The sequence below is a fragment of the Mirounga leonina genome, unplaced genomic scaffold, assembly GCF_011800145.1.
Source record: "Mirounga leonina isolate KUSES-001 unplaced genomic scaffold, KU_Mleo_1.0 Mir_53, whole genome shotgun sequence".
Classification (NCBI taxonomy): Eukaryota; Metazoa; Chordata; class Mammalia; order Carnivora; family Phocidae; genus Mirounga; species Mirounga leonina.
The window spans coordinates 13,952,639-13,979,773 of record NW_023270807.1 but is presented as its reverse complement, the minus strand read 5'-3'; the positions used below and the strand labels follow the sequence as shown (position 1 = coordinate 13,979,773).

Sequence of the window (27,135 nt, the reverse complement as noted above, 5' to 3'; positions counted from 1 at the left end):
ATGAAATTAAGTAACATCCTAATAAATAAAATGATGAAACATTTTTCTTAGTATCACAGACTTAATACTTTGGGGCATGACAATTAGGTTTTAAAATATAATAAAAAGAAAATTCCAGGGAGGCTCATCCTAGTAATATTCCTTAAATAGTATCCTATAATCTAATTTCCATTTGGCCATTGGAATTTCCCAGCAAATCCTGGCTGAAGGGAAAAGAGGGAAAGTGTACAAAATATAAAAATATAATATAAAGAGAAAAGTGTAGTCACAATCAAACATCAACAGCAGTGAAGAGGCAAACATGTGAATAATTGTGTCCATAAGTGATGCTGTGTCCATCTTCATACCTCTTGATGGATTTCCAGCACAGCAGAAGACTTCCCGACTGTGGTTACAGTGTGCAGCCTAAACACAGGAGAAGGAAAACATAACTTAACATATATACACACACACATACACATATTGTGTATGTATATCATAGCAGGCATGTGTACCAAGAAGATTATATGCACAAGACTTGAATTAGAAGGGAAGGAAAATAATTCACTTTAAAACATTCAAAGTCAAGAAATCCCTTGAGTGGAGCTTTCCAAAAACAAGCCACTTGTTCATGGCACATTTCCTATGCCCCAGTGAGTTTCCCATCCTCAGAACAAAATTCATTGCCTCCCTATCGACCTACCAGTCAGTTGGCCCTGTGACTTACCTACAAAGAGTGTTCTTTGGAAAGAAGTAAAGTAGTCAGGAGAGTTTTATTAGAATGTCAATGCCAGGATTTAGGACTTTGTTTTCTGTTCTGTATCTTTACTAAAATACTAGGAGTGTAAAATGCCTCGATCCTTCAGTATGTACCCCCAGTATCATTTGATCATTTATATTGCATCTAAGATTGGCCTAGCACCAGAAGTCTGGTTCCCCTGTCACTCAGTGGTCTCTGTGTAGGTCGGGGGGAGAGGCCTCTGACTACATGAGCTGCACTCCTAATGTTTTTCTTTCCCAGGCTCTGGTTCACCGGCTTTCAACAACGGCTGGGTATAAGAACCATCTGGGAGAATGAACCAATGAAACAAACTAATGAAGCTTGGGCCCAATCCAGACCAATTGAAGCCAAATCTCTGCAAGTGGGGTCTAGGCAGGGGTTTTTCAAAGTTCCCTACTTGACTCTAATCCACAGCCAGAGTGGAGAAGCACTGGTTATGAAATACGGGAGACTACATCTGGATACCCAGATGTGATGAATAATAGCATTTCAAGATGGGCTCTTGGCCATATTTTTTGCTGTAGTTCATCAGCTTTTACCAAAATCTCAGGGGACTCAATTTGGGGGGGGGGAAATGAGTTAACTTTTAATGAACTGTAAAAATTACTCAAAATTTATTTCTACAATCTCATATTCAACACATTAGCTTTTTTATTTGAATTCAGAATATTTCCCAAGAGGGTCTCCCATTATAAGCAAATTCATTTCAGAGCTCAGAAGAGGAAAAAACAAGGATATCAATTAATCTAGTTTAATTTGATTGAATTGTTCTAGTAGTGCATTAACCACTCTGGACTAGCTTTAGACCACTTCAACTCATTCTATCAGCCTCAATATTATCCATTTTCTTAGCTCCTTAATTACAACAAAGATGAAAAACAGAAAAAGTGGTTTTTGCTTCTTTGGAAAGTTCTCTGAAACAGAGCCTTCCAAAAATCAGCAACTCATCACACCTCTTTAGTGTTCCAAACTTGAAAACCCAAGGACTCCTTCCTGTTTTAGCACTACTGCCTGCCTGCTTTTTCCACTGAAAGCTTCGAGACTCTGGAGTAAGGAAACAGCATTTGTCTTCCTCCAGCAAAGCAATTGTTGTATTTCATAGAAATGGCTAATGGGAGCAGGTGAACTGAACGGATTCTTGCCTGGCTGGCTTCTCCAAAGGTCTGTGGCCCCAAGTCACTGCCTTCCTCATAAATTTCTCTCTTTTCATTATTGAGCATTGAATATTTATGTGCTGCTCACACTTAAAAGCAAATGTACAGAACACAGAATCAGTCCAAGGCAAAATTACAAGGTAGGTGAAATTTGCCTTCAGCCATTCCTGTCAAATTCCCATCCTCTCTTTCAGAGGAAGAAATGCCCATTATTTTCTCCCACAACTGCTCTATTAAAAATACTCTCTCTAACCTGCATTCATAATAAAGTATTAATAGTTGATAAGGGCAAAGTGTTATTACTGCCAAAGTAGATGCATTTTAGCATTTGAATTTATTCAATTCAACAGAAAAGGCATTAACCACCAGCAATGTGAAAGAAAAAACCCACGAACACTTGTTACCTAGCCCTCTCCAAACACGCATTTGGTGTAATTCTTACAGTTTCAAAAGATGGGTGTTGCAATCAGCTCAGCCCAATTCTAGGCTCATTTTCCCGAAGATATGGAAAAATCAACCAAACACTCGTCTTTTATCTCCAAATTGTGTATTTCTTCCCCTGTACCACAACAACAATAACAATACTACTTTTTCTTAGTGCCTTTTTATTTTTTTTTTCATTTGATCCTGTACCCTACATGGTGAGGAACCTAAAGGTCAAAAGATATGTCACTTGCTCAAGCGTAGTAAAAGAACAAGATAAAGACCCACATCTTCTCCTAGCTAGTTCTACTTTTTTTCTCCTCTGTTTCCTACTTAATCAGGAAAAATAGTACCAAAAAATAACTAGACATCCAGTGAGTAAGAAGTAATAGAAATCAGAGAACCTGGACCTTCTCAACAACCCTCACTTCAGACCATGCTCTCAGGTGCCTGATCCACATTCCACTGCTAAGACTGGCCCTGAATGGACACAAAGTCCACACATCATCCTCAACTCTTTACTCACCCTGAGCCTTTAGGAAAAATGGTGCTGGATCCCCAGACTCACTTGTTCATTTTATAGCAGAAATAGTGTAGACTGTTTGGAAACCCAATAGACCTGAATTTAAATCTCTGCTCTGCTACTTCCTGGTTGTGTAAGCACAGGCAGCTCACTTAACCTTAACCTCACTTGCACCTCCATTTCCTTATCTGACAAAGAGAAGGTACAATAGGGGCTCTTGTGAAAATAACATAAAGAACCTGTCAGAGAGTAAAAATGTCACCTCCCTTCTCTCCTTGCCTGCCCAAATCCTATACTCATAGCTAATGGTAGAAACATCCCAAACAGGAGAATCTTTTCTGTTGGGAGAACCTAATTTTGGATCAATGCCATGTGGAACCATACTCTTGGAGTAAAATGGATTTGGTCCCAGATAAGGAAGAGTGAGAAATAGTGGCCGCTCAAATGGACATAGCTTCCTATCTTAGTTGCTCTACAATCAGAAATGGGATTACTTTTCTCATTATCTACCCATGACATCCAACCCAACATATCTGATGACTTGATTTCAGGAATTCTGATGAACAGAAAATCCTCTTTAGACTACTCCTAAGTGATGAGCTCTAACCCTAAGAAGACAGAATAACAGAGTGGCTTGGACCCCAAGGGATTTTGAAACAGTAGCATTCATTTCTGGCTTCTGAAATTTTACCTGAAGTCTTCCAAAGATTTCTTCTTAGTTGCTTTCAAACGACCGGTTTGGCAACAGGCAAATTTGTAATCAATGACCTGGTAAATGATGGGGTTGTACACTGCTGCTGATTTTGCAAGTAGGGTTGGCACCACGGAGAGTTGTATGGGGATGGAATCCGGCCTTCCAAAAGCTGACCACACAGAGACCACCGCGTAAGGAATCCAGGCAACCAGGAAGCCAGCACAGATCAGCATTGCTACCTGATGAGGGAAAGCAATAGAACAGAGTCAAGACACCTGGTGGAAATTATGGGGGGGAGGAGAAGCAGTAGCTCATTTACACCCAAGAAAGTCTATTATTTGTCCATTTACCTTGCCTGTAGGAGACATTTCCTATGTGGACTTCAGAGATGTTCAGCCAGAAGAAGTTATTACAATGACTTATCCCATTTACCACATCCTATCCATTCTTCACTCCAGAATTTGAATGTACCAAAAGACCCAAAGTTTAACCCTATAAAAGCTGTCAGATTTTACGTTGGGTAGGAAATGATGCTAAGGAGACATCCATGCTCCTGAAATTTCCAGACTTCTCAACCCACATTGATGGAAAATATGTTCCATCATATTTGGAACTAGATGGAAAACACTTTCACCTTGACGAAATTTTAAATCACTTGTATTTGCCTCAGGAAACAGAAACTCTGCCCTTTTTGGAAATTTTAATATGAATCTTCCTCAGAGATTTCTGTTAAGTGTTACTTCTTTTGGCTCGTTTTCTCAAGTGTGAGGCATGGATAGTGGAAATTCACTAGAAATAAAATAAAATAGAATCACCAAGTTTTAACTAAAGTGACACAGTGGCATAAAGCAAGACTTTTCCAGAAAGCACTTTTCTCTCTCACAAAATTATAATTACCTTAGGAGCGTCTTAACTTTCAGATCAAAGAATAATTAGAAAGAGGGTTTTAAACACCCTCACTGGTTTCTTACCATCTGCAACCCAGTCCCTGTACTAACATAGCCCTAATTAATGCCCTGTAACTACATACCTGACCCTATAGATTATCTCACTTGAATTCAATAACCGCTTTTTACCAAGTGCTCGGTGCCGGACACAATGCCAAGTGCTGTTGGGGACACCAGTCCACCTTAGGGCCTGGTTGTAGCCCTCTGGAATACAAACTACAGTACAAGGAAGAATAGGATTTAAGTACTAGCAGAGGAGGACCAAATTACATGGTACGGGGCAAATTCAGAACAGTTTCATGAGGGACATGGCATATAACCTGCATGTTGGCAAGTTGAAATAAAGGAATGGTAGTAAGATCACCGTGACGAAGGCGCAGGTATGTGTGAGATTTGCATAGAAACTAGCAAGTACTTGCTTCAGCAACACATACACTAAAATTGGAATCATACAGCGAAGATTAGCATGGCCCCTGCGCAAGGATGACATGCAAATTTGTAAAGCGCTCCATATTTTGGGGGAAAAAAAAGAAAAGAAACTAGCAAGCAATTTACTTTGGCATATAGATGAGGCTAGAAAGAAAGATAATATCCATGTATTCAGGGTTTTGTATAACTTATGACCGGGCTGCCCTTAATTCCATATGCTTTGAGGCCCTAGTAGGTTTCTGAGCAGGAGACTTAATGAGAACCGTGTTTAGGAAGATTTACCTGTAAAATGAAATGGCACAGGAAGAAATTGGAGGTAGAAACATCATTGTTTATTCATTCAATCAACAAGCATTACTGAGCATCTCCTATATGTTTTGTGTCGAGGATAAAGCCATGAACAAAGCAGACACAATCCCTGGCCACATAGAATTTCCACTTTTAACAGGTTTGTTTAGGCAACAGTCTAAACAAGAAATGAAAGGGCTGTTCCTTTGAGTACTGACACTGGGAACTGAAGCCCAAGCCTTGGTGTTTATTTTAAACATGAGCTATTTCAGGTCCTAGTTAAGAGAGAGTGTACTAACTTCGAAGTATCTTTATACTATTACCTACTGTTTTTCTGTAAAATAAATAATGAAACAATATTCAAATTAGCACTCCAGGTAGTGGACATCTGCTTTTGCAAATCTACCATATGTCTTTCATTTCCTCATAAACTTTAGCATCACCAGCATCCCTTCTACCCCTAGGCTGTTGTATGGAACTGGCATCACATGACCCAAGCCTGACCAGAGGACGGCATGCCCCTAGCTACAAGAGCAAGAACAGGGATGGGCACATGACTAGAAAGAGCATCATCAGACCCATCTTTATGATTTTATAAGGGATTTGTAGGGAAAAGGGAGCTTCCTTTTATCTCTGAGTTCCCCCAAAACCCAGGAAAGATGAAGAGATGGAGCTATCTGAGGCAGGCACCACATCCTCTTTCCCCATCCTCTTATTTAAGAAGGAAAAGAACAGTGTTCCCAACATGAGAGTCATGACATGCTAGTGTTAGAGAATCAAGGATGAGGAATGAGACACAAAATGCTTTATTAGTAACAGAGCAACAATATTTATGCATGCTTTTTTGTTTTAGAAATCCAAGTGGCTAAGTTCTTTTATAACAAAGTCATTTCTATGCATGTGCATTTCAATATGCTCCCATGAGAACAGAGCTCTTGTATGCAAGGAATGGTCTATAGCCCTATTTGACCTGCAGAACAGCCTGTCAGTAGGGTGTTTATCCTGAGAACCCCACATTTGTGAGCTGTGTCAACTAAGAAGCCTGGAAAATCCACCATGTGTCTCAGGTTATAAAATTCCACCTAAGAAACTCAGGGCTCATCTCTAAATATTAACTGCAGCTGAGACACACCTCAGTTATATCTATTTCACTCCATTTTACAAATAGAGTCTAAATCTCAAAGAGATGAATGAAGTGAGCCCACACCTCCTTCGAGTCCTGATGCCCTGTGTCAGGGTCCTGCAGCCTTACTTTAAGGTCCTGAGCCAAAATTCTTACCTGTGCTTAACGGTTATCAACCAGACCCAGATCACACATGCACTCCTCCCTCTCGCTTGCTTGCTTGCTTGCTTTTTTCCCACCTCTCTGCAAAGGGTTACCCAGGAGAAATTGTATTTCATTTGGTCTATGTGACTTTTGTTTGTAAATGGAATGGATGCCTCAAGGCTCAAAGTGAGGGTCTTTTTTCTAAATCCCCAAATAAACAATAACATAAATAAAACTTGCTTTAGCAGACGTCTGGGAATGGTGACTCATCTGATGATTTCACAGTATCTCAAAAGCTGTTTTCTGTGTTGCTGTCAAAGTCATTGACAAAAAATAGATTAACAGCCCATAATATTTTCTACATTTTACATATTTTCTACTTTTATGAGAGTGTGCAATGGGGAGAGAAAGGACTTCAAACATTTGCATTATGTTATCCTTTTTAAAAGGACATCAGAGAATTAACCATGCTGTGGTTTTTAAACACAGAGCGAATGAATCGTTGTGGTTTTTCTGATTAGGATAAAACTAAGTGCCTTAAATTGAATGACTAGAAATCAAGTTTGGAGCAGAAAGAGGGATAAAAGCCTAGATCTGAAAGCACTGCAGAATATTACTTTGTATTTGAAGTGAATACAAAGTCAACATGAGACCCATTTATTTTTTACGATCTTCTCCTGTTAAAATATACTCCACAAAACATTAAAACATTAAATATTAAAGGCATTTTAAGATAAACTCCATAAAAGTTACAAAACTTGCATGTTACCCTCATTTTCCCAGTGTTTTCTACTCAAAGTGGAACATGTTTAATCTTTCATCAGTCTCTTTCCTCATTTCTGAGTGTGTCCTCATTTTCATTTTCCAAAATTTCTATTCCAAATATCCTTAAGCCAGATCTAGCACAGACAGGTACCTGTCAGCTTTTTTCTAAGTTGTTTATTTTTTAAACAATAAACAGTGACATGTGTCACTGCCTTTTGGTTTACTGGAAAAGCAGTAAAACTTCAATTCTTAAATTAGGCAATTTTTGTGGGAGGAAATTCACAGATTATGTGCTTGGCTTTTACAAAGGAATCACTCATCTGCAACCCAGTTCACTTTAAATATATCTTGCTGCAGAGGACTAAAGGATATCTGTACGTTCCAGCTATAGCTCAAGTTGGCATTAAGTGTCACATGGGCAATATTGTCCATAATTGATCAATTGATCAATTAAAGCAGTAATAGAACAATGGGATTGAAAGTAAATTCTCCAAATTAGATAAGCCTCTGTCTTTGGGCCCAATTCATCTGAACCATTCCAGCAGATACGATTTCCAAGAAGCAAAGTCCTGCACTCTCTCCGTGCTGAGGCAGTGTGCAATAGTGTAAACATCATGGATAGAGATACTCGGGTTTGGATTCCAACTGTGGTTCAACTCCAATGACCAGTGTGAGTGAGACAGAACCCCTGATTCTCTAAGAGTTGGCATTTCAGTTCCTTGCACCAGGCTCCTTTGCTCAGATATGAGTAGGGCTTCAGCCAACGTTTGAAGCTGTGTGCTATCTTGAATAATGAAATGGATGAGAAGAGGACATGGAATTGATGTAGAAGTGAAGTTTACAAGGAGAGCCAGAAAGATGGAATAAATTCCCTACCAATAACAAGACTGACCACATCACAGAACCAGCTAGACTACTGAAATCAAGGATATTGCAGTGGCTGGGGTGAGATAAGGTCACAAGAAGCAAGATCACTACATGTGTGCATTGAGTAAATGGCAGGGGAGTATACAATTGACCAGAACATACAGATAATAAGATTTGGTTTTCCTATCTTGAGTCTAGCTGGCAAGCACATGGATTTGCTCCCAACTAATCAAAAAAAAAAAAAAAAGAGAGAGAGAGAGAGAGATGAAAAGATGGTAATGCGAGAGTAAAGGCCAGTTATGAGGCCACCTCCCGCCATATGCAGTCAGCCTGCCATTGAATGACACTACCAATGGCAAAGAGAAAAGGGGGCAACTTAGCAACCGTGACCTACCTTCATTGGCCCTCAGTCCCTGATATGTATAAAAATAAGGGTGATATTTAGCTTTCACACCATCTTTGAAGAAATAAAGTCATTCGACAACTCTAAGCATGTCTAATTTGAGTTTTTTCCTTCCATTTTATCAATAGAATGACAACTAAGGCCAACTGTCCCAGACCCTTCATCATGCACTTAGAAAGAAAAGAATTCTGAGAGCTTTGTTGTGTCTACCATTATGTGAGCCCTGGGGGTGATCCAAGTAGAAAATATTAATTTGTACTTAAAAAAAAAAAAAGACCTAGAAAAAGGAGGGGTCTGCACTTCCCCACTGCAATTTTCTCAAATCTTAAAATACCACTCTTCTATAAACAAGCAAAAGCTGTGATTGAAAGGAGAGGATGTAAATTAAGTCATGTCACTCTATACATCTGTGTTGCAGGGTTTGGGTCTAAAACTGAACACAGCATTCCCCAGTGAGGCAGCGGCTGGCTTTAAGAACAGGAAATACAAATCTCTAAGTATCTGGCTCAACAAAACAAGGGAGACTTCACTGTTCATTATAGATGAACCAAGCCCTTAAGGTATGGAAAGTGCTACTCAGTGGGGAAATGCACTCAGGTGGAGAGACCAGGTGGTTTTAGCAGTAAGAGCTATTGCTGTCAATCCAACCAATCTAGCCATTTTTATACAACTGAGAGTTTTAGAAGGTAACTTAGACAGCATTTAGTTCCCCTGCCCCACCTCCTTTCACAAACGAGAAAACCAAGGCCCAGCAAGGAGAAGTGGTTTGTCCAAGGTGAATCTGTCACGATTCTGAGTCCAAGAAATGGACTTCGGCCAAGCGGGACAAGAAAAGGAATGGGTTGGTTAGGACAGAGCATCACTGGGAACGCCAAGCCGACAGAAATGACACCCAAACTGATGGCCTGAACCAGCTCTAATGCAGCCATGCCCGGGGGAGACATCTCCCTGCCTCTCTGCTGGTATCACTGGCCCCTGAGACAGACTGGCTGGAGCCTAGGGTCATAGCCGTACTCCACCTGCAGGGGAACCTTGGAAAGTCAATGACTGGTCCTTCCACATCTTTTTTTTTTTTTTTTTTTTTAATGTTATGTTAACCTTCCGTATCTTTTAAATTAGGAGTCAGCCTTTGCTTAGACATGTGGCTCCTCCCCTCCAAGGCCCAAGACTCAAAATGTTGGAAATTCCTCAACACAGAAATTCCAAACACAGACAGGTGTTCAGCCACTGGCAGCAGAAATAAATAACAAATGTCAGCTACGTGAGACTCCCAGTGGGCTCGTGGCAAAACTGGGATTGATCCCAACTTGAAATTCTTTCCTTCAACAAATACATATTTTATATGTATTTATTTATATACATGTATTTATATTTAACTTGTATTAATATAATTAATTGTATATTATATTATTTATATCACATTATGTTATAATGTTTAATGTATCATGTTTGAGACATTGTGCTATGTCCTAGGGACACAAAATGAATGAAATGATATGGTTGTCACTCCACAGGCCTTACTGACTAATGCTAAAGCCAGACATTGGGCAAATAATCACAAAAATAAGTATGTAATTATAAATTAATTATAAATTATGACCTGTTCTAAGAAGAAAATGTAAAGACAGCATTGCCCCATGGTAATAGGAAGATCTGAATTCAATTTGGGGAATGCTTTTCTGGGAAGTGACATTTAAGCTAAGAACACTTATGAGGAACCAGAGGAAATGAATTAATTAGTTTAAAAAATAAAAAAGCAATGCAGTTCAGCTTTCCCACAAACTGCCCTTAGAGTCCTCCCAGGGGGTTCTCTGAATATGAACCTTCAATGATAAATAAACTGGATGAGCAATCAAAGAGAGGAATCATGTGAGGAAAGCAGAGATTTACATTTATAATTTTTAAAAAGACTTCACGATCAATGTGAAATAACAAAGCAAAACAAAATGCCTGTCAGTTATAAAAGGGACAGAGGAACTCAAGCCAGGGATCAAGGGACCACTTAACACTCATCAAGGTTATTAGATTAACTTAATTTATTCAATTATGTATTCATTATAGCAATCTTGATTAAGCATCTAGTAGGCACCAGACAGCGAGGCTCAGTAGCAAACGGGATGTGTAACACTTGAGTTCACCTACCTACTACTTGCAAAGAAGGACAAGCATGTGGCTCAATAAAGTGAATGTGTCAAGTGCTCTGATGGCCTATTGCAGAGGGACTTAAACTAGCCAGGGGTGATCAAGAAGCCTTTCTGGTGGAAATAAAGGAAATTATATACTTCATCTAAATTATATACTTCATCTAAAACTAATGATGTAATGTATGGGGATTAACATAAGAATAAAAAAAAATAAAAAATAAAATGAAAATATTCAGAAAATCCAAAAAAAAAAAAAAGAAATTTACATCTTACAGGAGAGAAAATATTTGAGAGACAGGGGTTTTGAGTATACAAAAAATGACATTGAGTACCCACAGTCAGAAACTTGAAGGACCAGAGGCATTAATCTTACTAAATGGGGACAATTTTAGAGGGATGCACATGATTACAGGTTTCCCACCCAAGAGTGGGTAAGGGTCTACAGCTCAAAGGTGAGGGAGGACCTCAGAGGAGCCAGTAACTGACCTTGAGAAATTGTCCTGATGCTACTTCACAGAGCTGAGCACAAGGGGCCAAGGATGGTGTTGGGGAGCAAGAGACCCTTAATGCATCTGGGGATCTCAGGGCCAAAAACTTGTGCCTTGCTTCCCAGGGTCCCAGCCAAGCTCCCAACATGCACATGATGAATTGCAGTCAAAGGACAGGGAAGTAGCTGGAATTGCTGATGAACTTGAAGAGGGCTTCCAGTTGGAACAAAAAGGATGTAAAGTGACCCATGACAACTGATGTTTGAGACCAGAAAGAAACTTAAATATCTCAGGAATACCAGGGGCAATAAATGACAATTAGACCAGGAGCCCCCACCCTCTGACACCATGGAATTATAAAAGCCTCCCTAAAATTTATAGATAGCCCTGGGAAGACAAGGAAGACCCCCCAGTTCAACTGAATTTATCTTGATTGTTTAATATTAAGTTTGTTTTACAAAGTCATATACAGGCAAATGAAAATGAGATGATACTGAGTCATAGAAATATAAAGAGACGGGCGCCTGGGTGGCTCAGTTGGTTAAGCGACTGCCTTCGGCTCAGGTCGTGATCCTGGAGTTCCGGGATCGAGTCCCGCATCGGGCTCCCTGCTCGGCAGGGGGTCTGCTTCTCCCTCTGACCCTCTTCCCTCTCGTGCTCTCTGTCTCTCATTCTCTCTCTCTCAAATAAATAAATAAAATCTTTAAAAAAAAAAAAGAAATATAAAGAGAGTTTTTGTTTGCTTGTTTGTTTTTATTTCTTGGTCTTTTTTTTTGCATACCTCTGTTGGCAATCTGTGAAGTTTCAGCCTGGTAAAAAAGTCTAGCAAAACCATCATTCTTAAAAAATTAATTCAAGAGAAACTACAAAGCAGAGAGAGATTTGTAGGTGGGATGTCAATTTTCAGGTGGATAAGAACAGACTAGCAAAATGCAGGCCCAGATAATAACCCAGCTGGAAATCATTACAGTACCCAGAAAAGTAAATTATTTTAATCCCAGAATCCAAGAAGGTGGCCTTTAAGTAGTAAGCTCTTAGACAAGGCTATTCTAAAAGATCAGAAGCACCAAGTGAATAAGCAAACTGCCAATCCTGAGAGGTAGTTGAATGGAGAAAAAGCTTCCTAAAACTATGAAAAGGTCCAGTGTGAGGTTGTTTTTACTTACTTTTACTCAGTAGAAAAAAAATCAAGATCAAAATTAAATGGTAATTTAAAGCATTTTAAATTTAGCAGAGAAGACGCCAAAATAGAAAGTTGTGTTTATCAATGTGCGCTGAATTTTGATTTATGTTTTTTGCATAAGTGTTAATAATTAGAAGCATTTTATATTCAGGTTGTTTTATATAAGTTTTACATATACAAAAGAGGTACAGATATATTGTATAATATATAACATATATTATGCCATATAGACATTATATATAATATAATGTCATTTAGTATATGTCAGAAGAAGATATGTTTAAAATAAAATCATACATATAGATGCCTACACTTTTCATTTAACATCTCTTCGGGCTGGGTGAGCCTGGTTATTTGATCTATACAGTCCAGTCCAGGCCGAGGAGACAGATAACCACAAACCAAATTAAATGGTGCGTGCCAAGTTTCACCTTGCATGCATAATGAGCTTCAGAATCACTCACTAAACAAATTGCCCATCGTCCAGAATACACAAAAAAACAGATGCTAGGGTATTTATAAAAGCTAGCTGTGGGTTGAGTTAGGCAATTCAACTAAAAGGAGAGCATATGATTAATAACACACTCAGAGAAACTGGAGAAGGACCTCACAGGAATGAGGATCTGGACTCGCTAATCAAGACCATCAAAATGTCTTGAGGCCAACTCCATTGGAGGGTAGCAAGAAGAGAGAGGAGGTCATATGACATCTCAGCAGCTTTCTGGTATGCCAAACTGCAGGACTACAAGGTAAACTCGAAATGACCTACCAGTGTGATGGACATCACATCATTTCCTTGAACATACTTCCATAAAGTATTGAGAAGGAAAATTTTTATTATTGCTGCATTCACCCGTTCTTAGAACAGTACTTGGTTCTGAGTAGGGTTTGGATTAAACGTAATCCAAATTTAACTTGGATTCATTTATTCAGATTAATACTTTTTTTAAAAGTCACAGATAAGAGCTAAAAGGAGAGCTGGAAATGAACTTAAATCATGACCTTGGATTTTATGGAAATATTTTTTTCTATTTTACAGCCAGTGATAAGATAAAAAGCATATTATGATTCCTGATCTTGTATTTTTGTCCAGGTAGAACTGCTCTATTATTAGATTATGAGTATAGATTTAGAGTAATGAAAACTTCCTTGGAGCTTTCTTTTACTCCGCATATGGAGTTTAGGAAGTAAAGGTCAACTGGAACCATTAAGAATCTCTAGCTCACACTGTACGACCAAGAGATCCTTGTACCATCTCAAAACATCTGTAAGTGAAAAGAGGAATATTACCAGAACAAAGGCCCTGACTTACTACAAGAGAGCACAGGCCTGAAGGGAAATGTTACTATGGGTCCTGAGACAAAGTGGTCTCCAAATTAGGCTGTGAGGACACGTGAAGTTGGGATACCAATAATATGATTGATTGATACCAGAAGGAATGGTTAGAACTTCAATCTACATTTATTTTTTTATCTTTAAAAGTAAAATAGAAATTAGGGCATACTAATGTTAATATACAGTTTGATGGTATTAGCTGCATGTCATTTGTATTGAGTGTGTGCTAGAAAAATATTTCGTTCAATATAAAGGTAAGACAGGACAAAAGTGGGAAGACCACTGCCTTATACTTACTCAGAATTCCTAAAAGTTACAAAAGAATGAAGGAACCACTGTTCTAACACCTTCTATGCACCAAATGACAGAATAACATGTGTTGTCTCATCAAATCTCCACCACAATCCGAGGAGATGTTACTATTCCTGTTGCACAAGTGAGAAAATAGAGATTCAAAGAAGTTCAGTATCTAGCTCTGGATCACAAACTTGGCAAGTATTGGTAATGGAATGAGAACCCTAGTCTATTCTCAAATTGTGTGTTCCTTTCCTCACATTACAGTATCTAAGGAGCTGTCAGCTCTGAAACTAGCATTTACCAAGGGACATGACCCTGCAGAAACTGCTCTTGTATTAAGATAAATTTCCTATAGGATAGTAGATGCGGTAAGCTCTTACTCTGTAAATAATGTGAGGTGGCAGAATGTCCCTAATCATGCCCACCAAAGTCAATACAAAACAGTATAAATACTGTGAGGTATTTTATGATGCATAAAAGTTATTATTATGACTTAAATAATTTTTGAGAACCAAGAATATCTTATTCAATAGAGAGAATAAGCTCCAAGTAGAGCCACCATACAAATTTAGTAAATATTAGAAGTGTGTGTGTGTGTGTGTGTGTGTGTAAATGAGAGAGACAGAGACAGAAACAGGGAAAAGAAATACTACAAAGGTTTAGATAAATAATAGCACATTTCAGAAGTACATAAAGAATAGAGATTCTAAAATTCTCCCAGCCCCCAACATTCCCTATCCTCTTTGCCCTATGACATTTTAATTGATTAGAAAACCCCTCTGTAAATTATTACTGTAGTTACCTTGGTCAGTTTCATCTCCAGCACATGGCTGCTATGTATCCGACTGTCGAAATGAGCTACTTCTTTAGAGGAGGACTTAACCTTGGCAATGATCTTCACATAGGAGAACACAATCACAGCCGTTGGGAGTAAGAGGCAGAAGAAGAGGATGTTCAGGATGAAAATCTGGCCACCCACGGAGGCCTGGGCCAGCCACCAGTCCAGCGTGCACGAGGTTCCGAAGGGCTCAGGAGCGTAGTCCCCCAGACCGACCAAGGGCATGGTGGTCCAGAAGGAAGCATAGGCCCAGATGACTGCCAGGCAGATGTAGGCATGCTTTCTTTTCAGCCAAACCCCTGGAGGTAGAAGAAAAGCATTACCGGGATGTAATCTGCCCTACACCCGAATACCTCCCCTCGATATGTCAAATTCCACATCCAAAGAGTTATTCCATTGGATTCTGGGAGAAGTGGTCAGATAACTGAATTCTGAGGGAGAGTGGAGTGAAGGGAGAAAAGTTCCAGAGCGTGGGCCTTTTTCCAAGCGAATAAAATCAGAAGTGCTTTCACAGGGAAGGTTTCCATAGGCACGCAGGAGCCTCAGGAGGGGTAAGTGATAAAAGCTGAGGAAAGGGGACAGTAGAAAGATGAGAGGATGCCAAAGACAATGAAGGAAGGATCTTAAGAAAGCACCCAGAATGACCTTTGAGATCCTATCCAATACGGGGCCAACTGGTAGAATAGAAGGACCAAGCCCGCAAAAGCATGTATTAATGGTTCATCCAAGGTAGACTCCTTTGGGGAAAGTGAGAACTGATAACACATTGCTTGTGCCTTTCAATACCCTTCTCCGTAAAAGCTTTCACGTCTCTTATCTCATTCATCTTCCTAAGCACTTGTCAGTGGGGGTCGGTGGGCCACAACCATGACTGCGTGCTGAGACGGTAAAGTAGCTGACCCTGCTTCATGGGAGCAGGTTTTGAATCTTCAAACGTGACAAACACAGCAGTCATGCTCACACAGCCATAGCAAGAAGGGTAGAGAATCTAGGTAGGTTGCATCATGTTCTGCAAAAGTAATTCTGTGAAAATACTTTCAGGAAAACAAAAAATGAGCTCTAGGTTTTTCAGAACTAGTTTCCATTGACCAAAAGAGATCTCCAAGAAGAACTGGTGTAGTCATCTAAGAAAAGCCATAGAGCACTAGTTATCCCTTTCCACAGTTCACCATAACCACCAAAGACAGGGCAGCCTGAGCTGGTGCTGCAGCCTCCTCGTGAAATTACCTCCACACCCCATTTATCACCTCAAAGAGAAAGGGCCAGAGAAGTAAATCCTTACTGCCTTGGTTTTGGAGTAGCAGAGAAGAAATATCAGAACACAGTCAACAAAAGCCAAATGATCTCTTTATCACAGACTCAGGCCTGCTTCTGCTCAGAGCCGTATGCAGTTTGGGAAGTCAGTAGGGCCTAATTCTTCTCGTTCTAGTGTTTGACCCTCTTCGTGTGCCCTTTCTAGATGCCCATGTTCTTAGCAGTAAAATGGAGGAAGTAAGAATACATTGCTTATAGGTTTTGATAAGGGTTCGATGAAATAATGCAAGGCCTGATTTGCAAACTACAAAGGACTGCTACATTAACACAGATTTTTACTCCTGTGTTTGTCTCAGCACTAACAAGAAATATAGATTGTATCTATACTCTGTTGTCTCTTTTTTTTCCTCAAATACATGGCATTTTGTATCATAAAATCCAAATTTCTCAAGCCCAACCAGAGTGAGGTAACAATCATGTAGCCACAATATATGTCAGCTCCTGATTATCCATTATAATGGATAAAACATTGGCACGGATAATCACATATATTTAGGGGAATGTGCATATGCATACGTATAAGCATTTATGGTTAGGGTTACTTGGCGAGGTGTTGTATACTTACATTCGAGTATGGTGAAAGGCTGTCAAGTACAGGAGGGAGTAGATTAGTAGATTGGTTCTGTGTTGCTCCAGAAGTCAGAACTAGGACCAATGGGTGGAGGTTACTGGGAGGCAGTTTTGTCTCAATATAAGGAATAACATTGTAACAATGAGAGCAGACCAATCAGAGAATGGGCTGCCTTGTGCAGTAGTAAGCTCCCCGTCACTGGTCCCTGGAATTATTCAAGAAGAGGCCAAGTGGCTATCTGTCAGGGATGCCTTAAAACAGTTTATCACATTAATGGGAGAAAGGTCTCCATGTTCCCAAGCGGTCTTCTAATTCCAACATTTTAAGACACTGTGTAGAGGGGCTTAATCATGAGTCACATCAAATGGTGAAACCATTCTATTGAGGTTCAATCTTAAAAGAAGCTGGAAAAATATATACAGTTCCCATATGGAGTGATGCCCTGCAGTGATGCTGGGGGTGGGCGGTATCATCTCTTTAAAGGACACCAAGCCTAAATTCAAGGAAATATTTAAAAAGCAGAGAAATCAAGGTATTCCTCATATATCCCCAGGAAGTTGAAATTCTGCCTTCTCATCTATAAAATCTGTAAGTATACTTACAATCTACTTGATACAACCCAAAATAAGTTTCTAGAAAGTATAGGACTCTGAAGTCATCCAGAATATACATAATTGAATATTTTTTATGTTATTGGAAATTCTGATTTAAGTTATTTCTATTGGAAGGGTTAAGCTGTTTAGAAAAAGAGATGCAAATTAAAAAAAAAAAAATGATTGCTAGTTTGTGAAGATGTTGGTCCATGACCTTAACCTCCCCTGCATGGTTTCCTTGGAGTCTGGGACTATAAACTTTTAAAATATAAAGGAAAAGGGGCGCCTGGGTGGCTCAGTCAATCAGTTAAACTTCGACCTTCGGCTCAGGTCATGATCGAGTCCCGAGTTGGGCTTCCTGCTCGATGGAGGGTCTGCTTCTCTCTCTCCCTCTGCCCCTCCCCCTGCTCATACTCTGTCTCTCGCTTTCTCTCTCTCAAATAAATAAATGGAATCTTTTTTTAAAAAAAGTGCTTTAAAATGTAAAGGAAAATTCTACCACATTGAAAGTATCAAGTCAGCTTGATCCTTCCCACCTCAGGTTCCAGACCATCCTCCGTCTCCATGGTCACAACTGTTCTGATTGACAGATTAATAAACAGAGCAGCTTTTTCCAGAGGAAGCCAATACTACTCCCTGGTTGCACCTGGTTCTCAGTATTAAACGGAAGGGCCCAAATTCTTCTCTTTGGGATTCAGTAAGTTCCCAGAACCCCAAGAAGCAAAAGTAATAAAAATTTATTCTCAGCATGTTGAATGGTCTCATTATTAAAAAAAAAATCTTGAGCCTCTGAAAACTTTTTCATAGCTGGTTCTACCCTCATCAATGCTTCTAGCCACTCGTCTTTCTACCTACAATACCACAAAAAGAGTGTTGAGTGATATTTCTGCGTGTGTCCTTTCTTGCCAGCACAGCTGCATGGCTTTCTAACTTGGATCTGGACTTTTTGGAATTCCTCATCTCTGAAATCACAGGGACCCTGAGGCCTAAAGGAGGATCAGAAACATCTTTCTTATAATTACATTTACCATGTGGGGAACCAGCTAAAACATCTCGGACCTAACATCCTTTCAATGCATTTTATTTCTTTGTTTGCATGGCAAAACACAGTAGAAGCTTACACAGATTATACAAGGAAATGATGTTTGCCAAAAGCACTGTAGCCAAACACCAGACGTTCCTATAAAAGTAGTATTCAAAGAAATCCACATTGACACAGTTTCAAATCTTTAAACTTATGTTAGAACGAAATGGGCTCTAAGCAGAGATACTCTTAGTCTCTTAGGTTATTAGTAATCTTTGTTCATTACCTATCGGTACAATATTTACAGTCTGACAATCCACTAGTTTTGACTATCAGGGAATGAGAAGCCTTCATACTTACCGTACGATAAATAGCAGATTTTCAGATATCGATCCAGGCTGACAGCAGTCATGGTGATGAGACTTCCACAGCCAAAGAAAAATCCAGCCCATCCATACCAACGGCAGCCAATCCAGCCAAACACCCAGCGGTGACAGAAGCAAGAGATGATCGTGAACGGTTTGCCTACAACTAGAGCGTCAAGCAATTTGTCAAGGGAAATTCCCTCCAGTTAAAGTTACCCACCTGCCTCAACTCACCCTTGAGTTATATTCTATTCAGACAAGAGATAGCTATTTTAGTTACTGTTAGGTTCAATCTGTTTGCAACCAGACCCAGATTTCTGGGATTTAAACCATTCCTCAAAACAATAAAATAAGACAAAATCAGACAGGGAGACAAACCATAGAGACTCTTAACCATAGGAGACGAACTGAGGGTTGCTGGAGGGAAGGGTGGTGGGGGGATGTGGTAACGGGGTGATGGACATTAAAGAAGGCATGTGATATGATAAGCACTGAGTGTTATAAAAGACTGATGAATCAATCACTGGCCTCTACCTCTGAAACCAATAATACATTATGTTAATTAATTGAATTTAAATTTAAAAATATTAAATTACAAAAAAATAAAAATAAGTAATAAATAATAAAAAATAAACTATTCCTCAGCCTCTATTAGTGTTTTTGTGTTTTTTACTTTCTAGAAAGCATTGTTCCACTTTAATTTACACCCTGCACCCTTCGTAATCAGCTATTGTATTCAATCTTCGCCTTCCCAGACGGGAACAGGCTGAAGAAGCTCTCCACGACCTCTATGTGATCTATCATCTATCTATCTATCTATCTATCTATCTATCTATCTATCTATCTATCATCTATCTATCTATCTATCTATCTATCTACCTATCTATCTATCATAAGGCTCCCTAAACTTATCGCATTAGGAAAACCGAGTAACTGATACTCACAGGTGCCAGCCCTGACCCCAGGTGTGTCCCTTCTTCAGTAAACAGAGGTACACCCAAGTTCCTGTTAGTGTAGTCAGTTAACACATATTTCTTAAATGCCATCTGTAAGTCAGACACACATCTCCTCTAGTTTGTCTAGTTGTCCAGGTAGCTAATTTCACACTCCATCTTGCTGGACTGTGCACCCCCCTATTAGGGCTTCCTAATCCCAGTGGTGTAGCCTGGCTGTCAGTGAGGAAACTGAGTGTAAAAGAACTGTTTCTTATTCAGCAACTAACTACTCAGTGCCTCTTATGTAACAATTACAGAGCAAGGTGATAGGGGACAAAGTGCAGGTCAAGACTGACAAATGTATTTAATAGTAGAGAGAGCAGATAAGAGAAATACATAATTTGTAATATAAGATATGATACGATGGAATGATAGTCATTAGTGCTGAGAAGAAAAATGAAGCAGAAGGAGATAGATAGAAATTGTTGTTTTATATAAGGGGATCAGGAAAGACCTCTCTGAGAATGTGACATTTAGGGAGATGTCTAAATCACTGGTAGAGATCACAGGTAAATGTCTAGAGGGGGAATATTCTAAGCAGAGGAGACATGAACTCAAAGCTTGAGCTAAGTGTCAGCTGGGTGGGTGCGAAAAGCATCAAGAGACAAGTGAAAGTGACTCAGATGGAGTGAAATTAGTGTCTGTTGTGGCTGGGACTATTTTCAGCTTCCTTCTGGAGTGGAGCCTTTGGTAAACCTTTGGAACATCATCTAGAATGCGTCTCTCTTCTTCACTTCATAGAATAGTTCTGAACCCGGCTGCACACTAAATCACTGGAGGAGTTGTTTTGTCCTGCTTTGTTTTGCTTGGTTTTGTTTTACTTTAAATATCAATTTCCAGGACTCTAACCTCCAGAAAGTCTGATTTAATTTATCTGGAGCAAGCTCAGGCATCAATATATTTCCATATACTTTTTTTTTAGCTCCCCAGGTGATTCTAATACATATATACAATTGAGAGCCACCGGTATAACCACAAATATTAGTTATATAGATGAAATACACCTGGTCTCTACTATGCACCTCGAGGTGCTTATAATGGGATATAGTTGACCAAGGAAAAAAATAAAACAGACAAAAATGTTTAAGGTTTATTGGAGTGGAAAATGTATTAGAGATACTCAAAGTTGAAAAATGATCTGGGTTCATCTGCAAAAGCTATCACATGGAAGAAAATGCTTTCTTGCTGAATTACTCTGAAGACACAGGCAGAGTAATGAGGTGGCTTGTGCAATTCTAGAGCAGATTTGCTTGGTGGAAAGCATTTTCAGTGTATTAGACCACTTAAGGATATTTTTATTCAAGCTTAGCCTAATTCAGCCTTAAACATGAACCTGGTATTATTCGCTGGTGAAGGATGTGGATGAAATGGTAGGTTTCATTCGAGCATTTTACGTTCAGTACCAGGGAGAGAGCCGTCTGGGCTCAGGAGAGGTGACCGGGAAAGCTATCATTCATGTTGCGACACCGCCATCGTGTGGCTATTACTAAAATTGCAGCCATTGTGCAGCCTTGCAAATTGCCCGGGGTTCCTTTCAGCTGTTTTCATCCCAGGAGGCCTGACACAATATGCTTCTCTTAATGTGCATGTGCATGTCCGATAAGAGCTCATGATATTTAAGCCTGTCCATACTGAGTAAAGCCTTCCCAAGTAACGAACACCACGCAGACTCTCAAGGGCAACACATCTGCTAGTGATAAACAGTGACTCAATAGGTAGAGGCTTATTTATTGAGCCTTGTTTTGGGAGATTGGCAGCGGCAGAAAAATCCACTTATGAAGGGAGAAACAAATATCAGAAAACATTTTAAAAAGGACGTTTAGATGGGGAACTGCTAAAAGGTTTCCAGTGGAAAGAGGAGTTGCTGTGTGCTGTCCACACTCAATTTCCCCAATTCTAGTAACTTAAGACCATACTCCAAACAGCAGAATTTGGGATCCAAAGGCACGTTTGAGTGTATCTAGGCAACCCTGGGACTTTATAGATGAAAGCAAAGGGAGGCTACTTATCCAAAATCATTTATATTTATAAAATTAATTACAGTTAAAGAGAAATTTTATTCCAGTTCCTCCTTGGTTGGGTTATCAGAGAAGCCAAAGAAGCAAGAAATAATCCAGTGGTTTCCAATTTTGACCTCATATTAACTTACCTGATAATACCAACTTTAAATATCCTCATGCCCAGGTAACATTCTCAACCAATTCAATAGAAATTTCTGGGTATAAAACCCAGCTGTGAAGTTTTTTGCTTTTCTGTTGTTGTTTTGTTTTGTGTTTTTTAAGTTTCCCAAGTGGCTTTTTTGTGCATCCAGTTCTGAGAACAACTGACCTGGAGGCTTCCTATGCTTGCAATCAGTCCCGAAGCCATACTTCAATGTACCAGCATGTCAGCTCTCCCGTCTTCCTATACTCACCTCTCACACTGTCTTCGCCCATCATTTAAGCTTCAAGACCTAGCCCCTTGGTGTTTATTTTAACAGAGTCCCGTGTGGGTGGCAGGGGTGTAAAGGAGCTCAACACAGTGATCTGTAAGTTTCTGTCTTCTCAATCATTTAGCCAGTACACTTTGAGGTGTAGCATTACAAGGTATCATGCATCATTCCAAATTGTCTCCTTAGCATCTAACATGCTCAGCACACAGAAAGGACTCAACAAATGTTAAATGGATGAGCTCTTTAGCCTGACGACACTCCGTTGACTTACCACAACCTCTGTAAAGATGATTGGTGAAAGGAGGAGCGAAAGGAGGTGGGGGAGGGGTGATCTCTGAGCCAGTGAGGACTTTAGAATGGGGCACAGCTCAAACCCCCAAAGAAGAAATGGTTGTGTTACCTGAAATGCCCAGATCACAGATCGCTAAATTGATAGTCATTATTTCCGCAGGTCTCAGCTTCTTCTTTCGTCTAGAAGACATATAAAGGACATACCCGTTTCCAAATGTGGACAGAATCCCTACAAGGAAAAATATAAATTCCCATTGTCAGCACTAGGATTTGGAGTTCACTCAGATATGAAACACTTCTCAATTTCAAAAATGGACACCATAGATTTAGAGGGTAGTGAGAGGACTCTAAATAAAAATCTAAATTAAGAAGATGAAGTAAAAAGCATGAGTTGCAAGTGACAGGTGAGGGATGGGTTACCTCCAAAGGGATAGGAGTCAGGGATTGTAAGACTGAACTTACCCAGAAAAAGGAACTGCTAACTTCCCAGTGAAGTTCAGGAGAGGGTGGGAATCCCCATGGTCAGTTCTTGTACTGGCCCCCAGGATGGAGTATTTCCTCCGCCATTTTTACCGAGTATTGGCTCTATAGAACTCCCTCCCTCTAAGAAGTAGGGTTAACCCCTTGGCTCTTGGTAAATTCTGATGCTGAAGTGACCCCAACCAGACAAGGTGCTTTCACTATCACTGTGGACTGCTGAGGGAGCACCAGCATTCAGGAGAGGCAGAGGCCAGAGTGGGCTGGCATAACCCCCTGCAAGGAAAGGGTCATCTCCTGGAGACACATCCCAGGACTTTTTGCCTCCTGAGGACACATGGACGCTGGGTGTCTGCAGCTACTTCTGGACTAGGTATTAAGGGGAAGTAGGTGACAGTGGATAATATGAGCTCTCCCCTCCCACCAAAGGGAGAGAATGTGACCCTCAACCCACCAACCTGCAAAAAATGGTATAACTGTGTTCCCACTTTTTCATATCCTTTTATTAATGACTAGTTGGCTTTGGCATTACAATGATACTGTTCAAAAGTTCTTACAAACCCAGTTTAAATCCAAAAAGACCCAATCCCTACTGACTTTATTTAAGAAAAGAATACACCTACTTCCATAGCTTAACATGTAGAGTAGATTTCTTCAGGAATTCTTGCTTCATAGTGTAGCTGTGTATAAATGAGAATCTGGTACAGCTGCCTTTAGTAGTAAGGAATAAGGAGAGTATTAACAGGAGAAACCCAGATTTTTCTATTTTAATTTCTACTTCTCCACCACAATTCATTTTGGGGGCAAGGAAAGAAATGTGTGTTTCAGCTGATGGTATGAAACCACCAGGGACGAACTGCATTGTGCTCTTAGGAAATTATGAATCCCTGGAATCCTAGCTGCCTAATGGTCTGTTAAAACCTCTTTAGCTTTCTTAAGACAGAAGAGGAAAAAATAGACGAGATTACGGAGTTCTAGAGCAAACCAACTAAAATGAAACCTACATCTCATTAAAGGAAACCAGCTAGCAAGGCACACTGGGAAATTAATATGCAAACATGGCTTGAAGAATTTTAAACAAATGCTTTCTACTTTGTATCCAAGAAGATCAAAAACAATAAGCATACATATGCAGTTGATACACAAAGCTCCTTTAAACACCCTTTGTCTTCCTACTTCTCTTTTAAGAATATTGGTTTTCTTATTTTCCCTTTCTTAAATTATCTTTACTAGTGTTTCATAAGGCTTTACCCAGTGCCCAAAGCAGTATCAAAAAATAGTCAACTCTCTATGAGCTGCATGTAGATGATTCCTATAGGCAATCTTATCCGTAGGGGATTATCAAGAGAATGCAAACATTTTTGATGATAGTTAAGGAAAACAAGATTAAGAAGCTAAAGGCTAAAGGCAGGGGTGGGGGTGGGGAGGGACATTTTTTGATTATCAAAATCCTGAATCTTTCTAGGAATACAAAATGATGAAATCTCATATATAGACTGCTAATAAACCAAGTATCTATAATAAAAGAGTTGAAGGGTGGAAATGGGTCTCTAATTTATCTCTCCTCTATTCCAAACTCAGATTTATCTTTTCATCTTCCAGTTTTCCCTAAGACTTCCAGGATTTAACAAAACTCACTGAGAATGTCATTTCACTCTGGTCCCTTAAAAAGATATCTGGGCATATCCCCATACCTATCCTAGGAGGGGTAAAAACCAGACATAGCACCAAGTCCAAGACTGGGTCTAGATGAGTCCAAATCCCTCCAAATGACCCTGGCCTCATCCTGAATGACTGTTCTGGAACATGTCTTTGGCTCCACCCCCAGCTCCCTGAGTCACCTGATGTTCCCTTTGTTTGGGGACTCCTTTTGGACCTATTTTTCTAGCTTCACCTCAGCATGCCCATTTGAATCCGACTGTGAATTTTCCTTCCATCCCCCCATACAACAAGGGAGAAATTTTCCTGATTCCCCCACCCACCCAGCCTCATTGCCTCTCTTCCTGATATCTTCCATACCAGGGTGGGGAATGGACTGTGATCCCTCTCCCTCTTTTGTTTATCTGGAGTGCTATTTTTTAACTCAATTCTTGCAATTGGTTGAGACAAATTCAATTTTTAAGATGTCAATTTTTCCGCCTTTTCTGATAATTGAAAGTACTTATGTTAAATGAAAATGCATTGTGGGTTTTACTACCAGATAGTCCCTGTGCAGAAAGAGACTTTGCCCATTTTGTTCACTGTTGTATTCCCAGAAACTTAAACAGTGGCATAGAATGAGCACTCACTATATACTTGTGTTTGAAAGGACACGAGGGTCCATTTATAAGAAATAGAATTTAAATCAGTGTGATAATTGCTAATCATAAAGCCAAGGACCCAGGGAATCCCTTTACAGTGGAATTTCTGATTCAATCTCACCGATTCCTTTTGCCTCAAGCACTGACCATAGAGGTGTCGCCAGACTTTTCTAATGATTTTTGCTAATTTCAGGGGGGTTAAATGAAATTCTTAGCCCGTAATAAATAGATGAGAGAGAGGGAAGGAAGGAGAGAGAAAAGGAGAAAGAAAGAGAGGGAGAGAGGGAGAGAGAGAAAGCTTGACCCAAATCTGAAAAGATTAAAGGCAGACACACCTAAAGACGTAACCCACCTGTGTACTGGTGACCCAAATTTAAAACAACAGTCTTAAATTTAAGAAGTTTTGTGGTCAAATTCTAATCACCTAGACTAATGCTGTCCAACAGAAATACAATGTAAACCAGAAATGTGAGCCATATGTATTTCAATTTTGTTCTGGTAGCCACATTAAACAAAGTATCTAACCTAATATAGGCAAAATGGTATGGGTTTGACGTGTAGTCAAATTGTTTTAATTAGCCATGAACTGTTTCACATTATTTTCGCTAGTGCTAAGTCTTCAGGGTCTCGCGTATATTCACACTACAGCACATCTTTTGGACAAGTCACTGTTCAGGTGCTCAGCAGCCACACGTGGCCACGGCATTGGATAGCATAGTCTGGAAGCAGGTGCACCATGTTTTGGATGATACACAAACTTTTTGACCCTGGGCTGACTCCCATTTTATTACCAATACATTTTTTCAACTCTCACCAAACTCACTTAGTGATGCCATCATAGAGCAACTCTACTTTAGGTGCAGCAAACTTAGTGTGTCCATTGTGACCACAGCCCGGGGACTGTTTCCTCAGTTGTGACAAGAGGAGGCTGAACTAGGTGATTTCTAAGGTCCATTCTGAGCCTATCATCTGATGATTGTACCAAAAGCATTTTTTTTAAGTAAAAGCACTCTATTTAAATAAGATATCATTATCATTAATTTTGTTATTCAGAAGACAAACCTAGTCCTAAAGCAACCAAAATAGTCTCAAGATAAATGATTTCGTTGTAAAACTTCTTTAATTATTGAGGGAATAATAAAGATAACCAAGTCATTTCTATGAAACACTCACTGAACCCCGCAATGTGGCCCCCATCTTCTACCTTCCTCCCACTCTCCACCTCCGGTCAAAATATCTGTGTAAGTTTGTGAATCCTTGGGCAAGGTCAATATATTAGCCTGTGCATTTTCTAGATGCAGTCTTTGCACAGAAAAATTAAGGAAGCTTACCAATTATTGTTAAGTAAAAGCCAGCCACTAGATCCGCTTCCCAGGAAAGTTTGGAAGCAAAGGGGTCCCCTTCTCGAAGGTAGTGTGGCAGGTGCTCATCCTGGGGCGGGGCTGTGTGGTTTAGTGCCATGCTGTGCTCAAGGGACAGGAGTCTGGAAAGCAAATCAGTAGAGATGGCAACAGACCCGAATAAGCCAACTTGAACCAGCTCATAACCATGCCCCCCTCTTTTAAAATGAAAATGCGGGGCGCCTGGGTGGCTCAGTCGTTACGCGTCTGCCTTCGGCTCAGGGCATGATCCCAGGGTCCTGGAATCGAGCCCCACATCGGGCTCCCTGCTCCGCAGGAAGCCTGCTTCTCCCTCTCCCACTCCCCCTGCTTGTGTTCCCTCTCTCGCTGTGTCTCTCTCTGTCAAATAAATAAAATCTTTTAAAAAAATAAAAATAAAAAAATAAAATAAAATGAAAATGCAAGTTTCTGGGGTCATGCTTGATTCCCTAATTAATAACTGGTGAGTATTTTAACACTTTTCTTCGAAGAACCAAATATGTCAGTATCCAACTATTCAGTGTGCACATTGAGTATCCAAGCCTACATTATGTCATTTCTTTATCATGCTACTCTCTTGTGTCACTTCA

At 39.9% G+C, this 27,135-nt stretch overlaps 1 protein-coding gene and 1 non-coding gene across 2 annotated transcripts; one reads left to right on the top strand and one right to left on the bottom strand.

The window, feature by feature from the left end:
* Window positions 1-341: 341 nt before the first annotated feature.
* On the bottom strand, window positions 342-26,627 carry OPN5 (opsin 5). Its single transcript, XM_034991231.1, has 6 exons — window positions 26,498-26,627; window positions 22,499-22,618; window positions 18,668-18,838; window positions 14,770-15,104; window positions 3,552-3,793; window positions 342-405 (listed from the first exon to the last, which is right to left on the bottom strand). The coding sequence occupies exons 1-6, from the start codon at window positions 26,625-26,627 to the stop codon at window positions 342-344; spliced, it is 1,062 nt and encodes a 353-aa protein (XP_034847122.1).
* On the top strand, window positions 4,913-5,019 carry LOC118001668. The gene has a single exon (XR_004676777.1). It is a non-coding gene; the product is annotated as a U6 spliceosomal RNA (small nuclear RNA).
* Window positions 26,628-27,135: the final 508 nt, after the last annotated feature.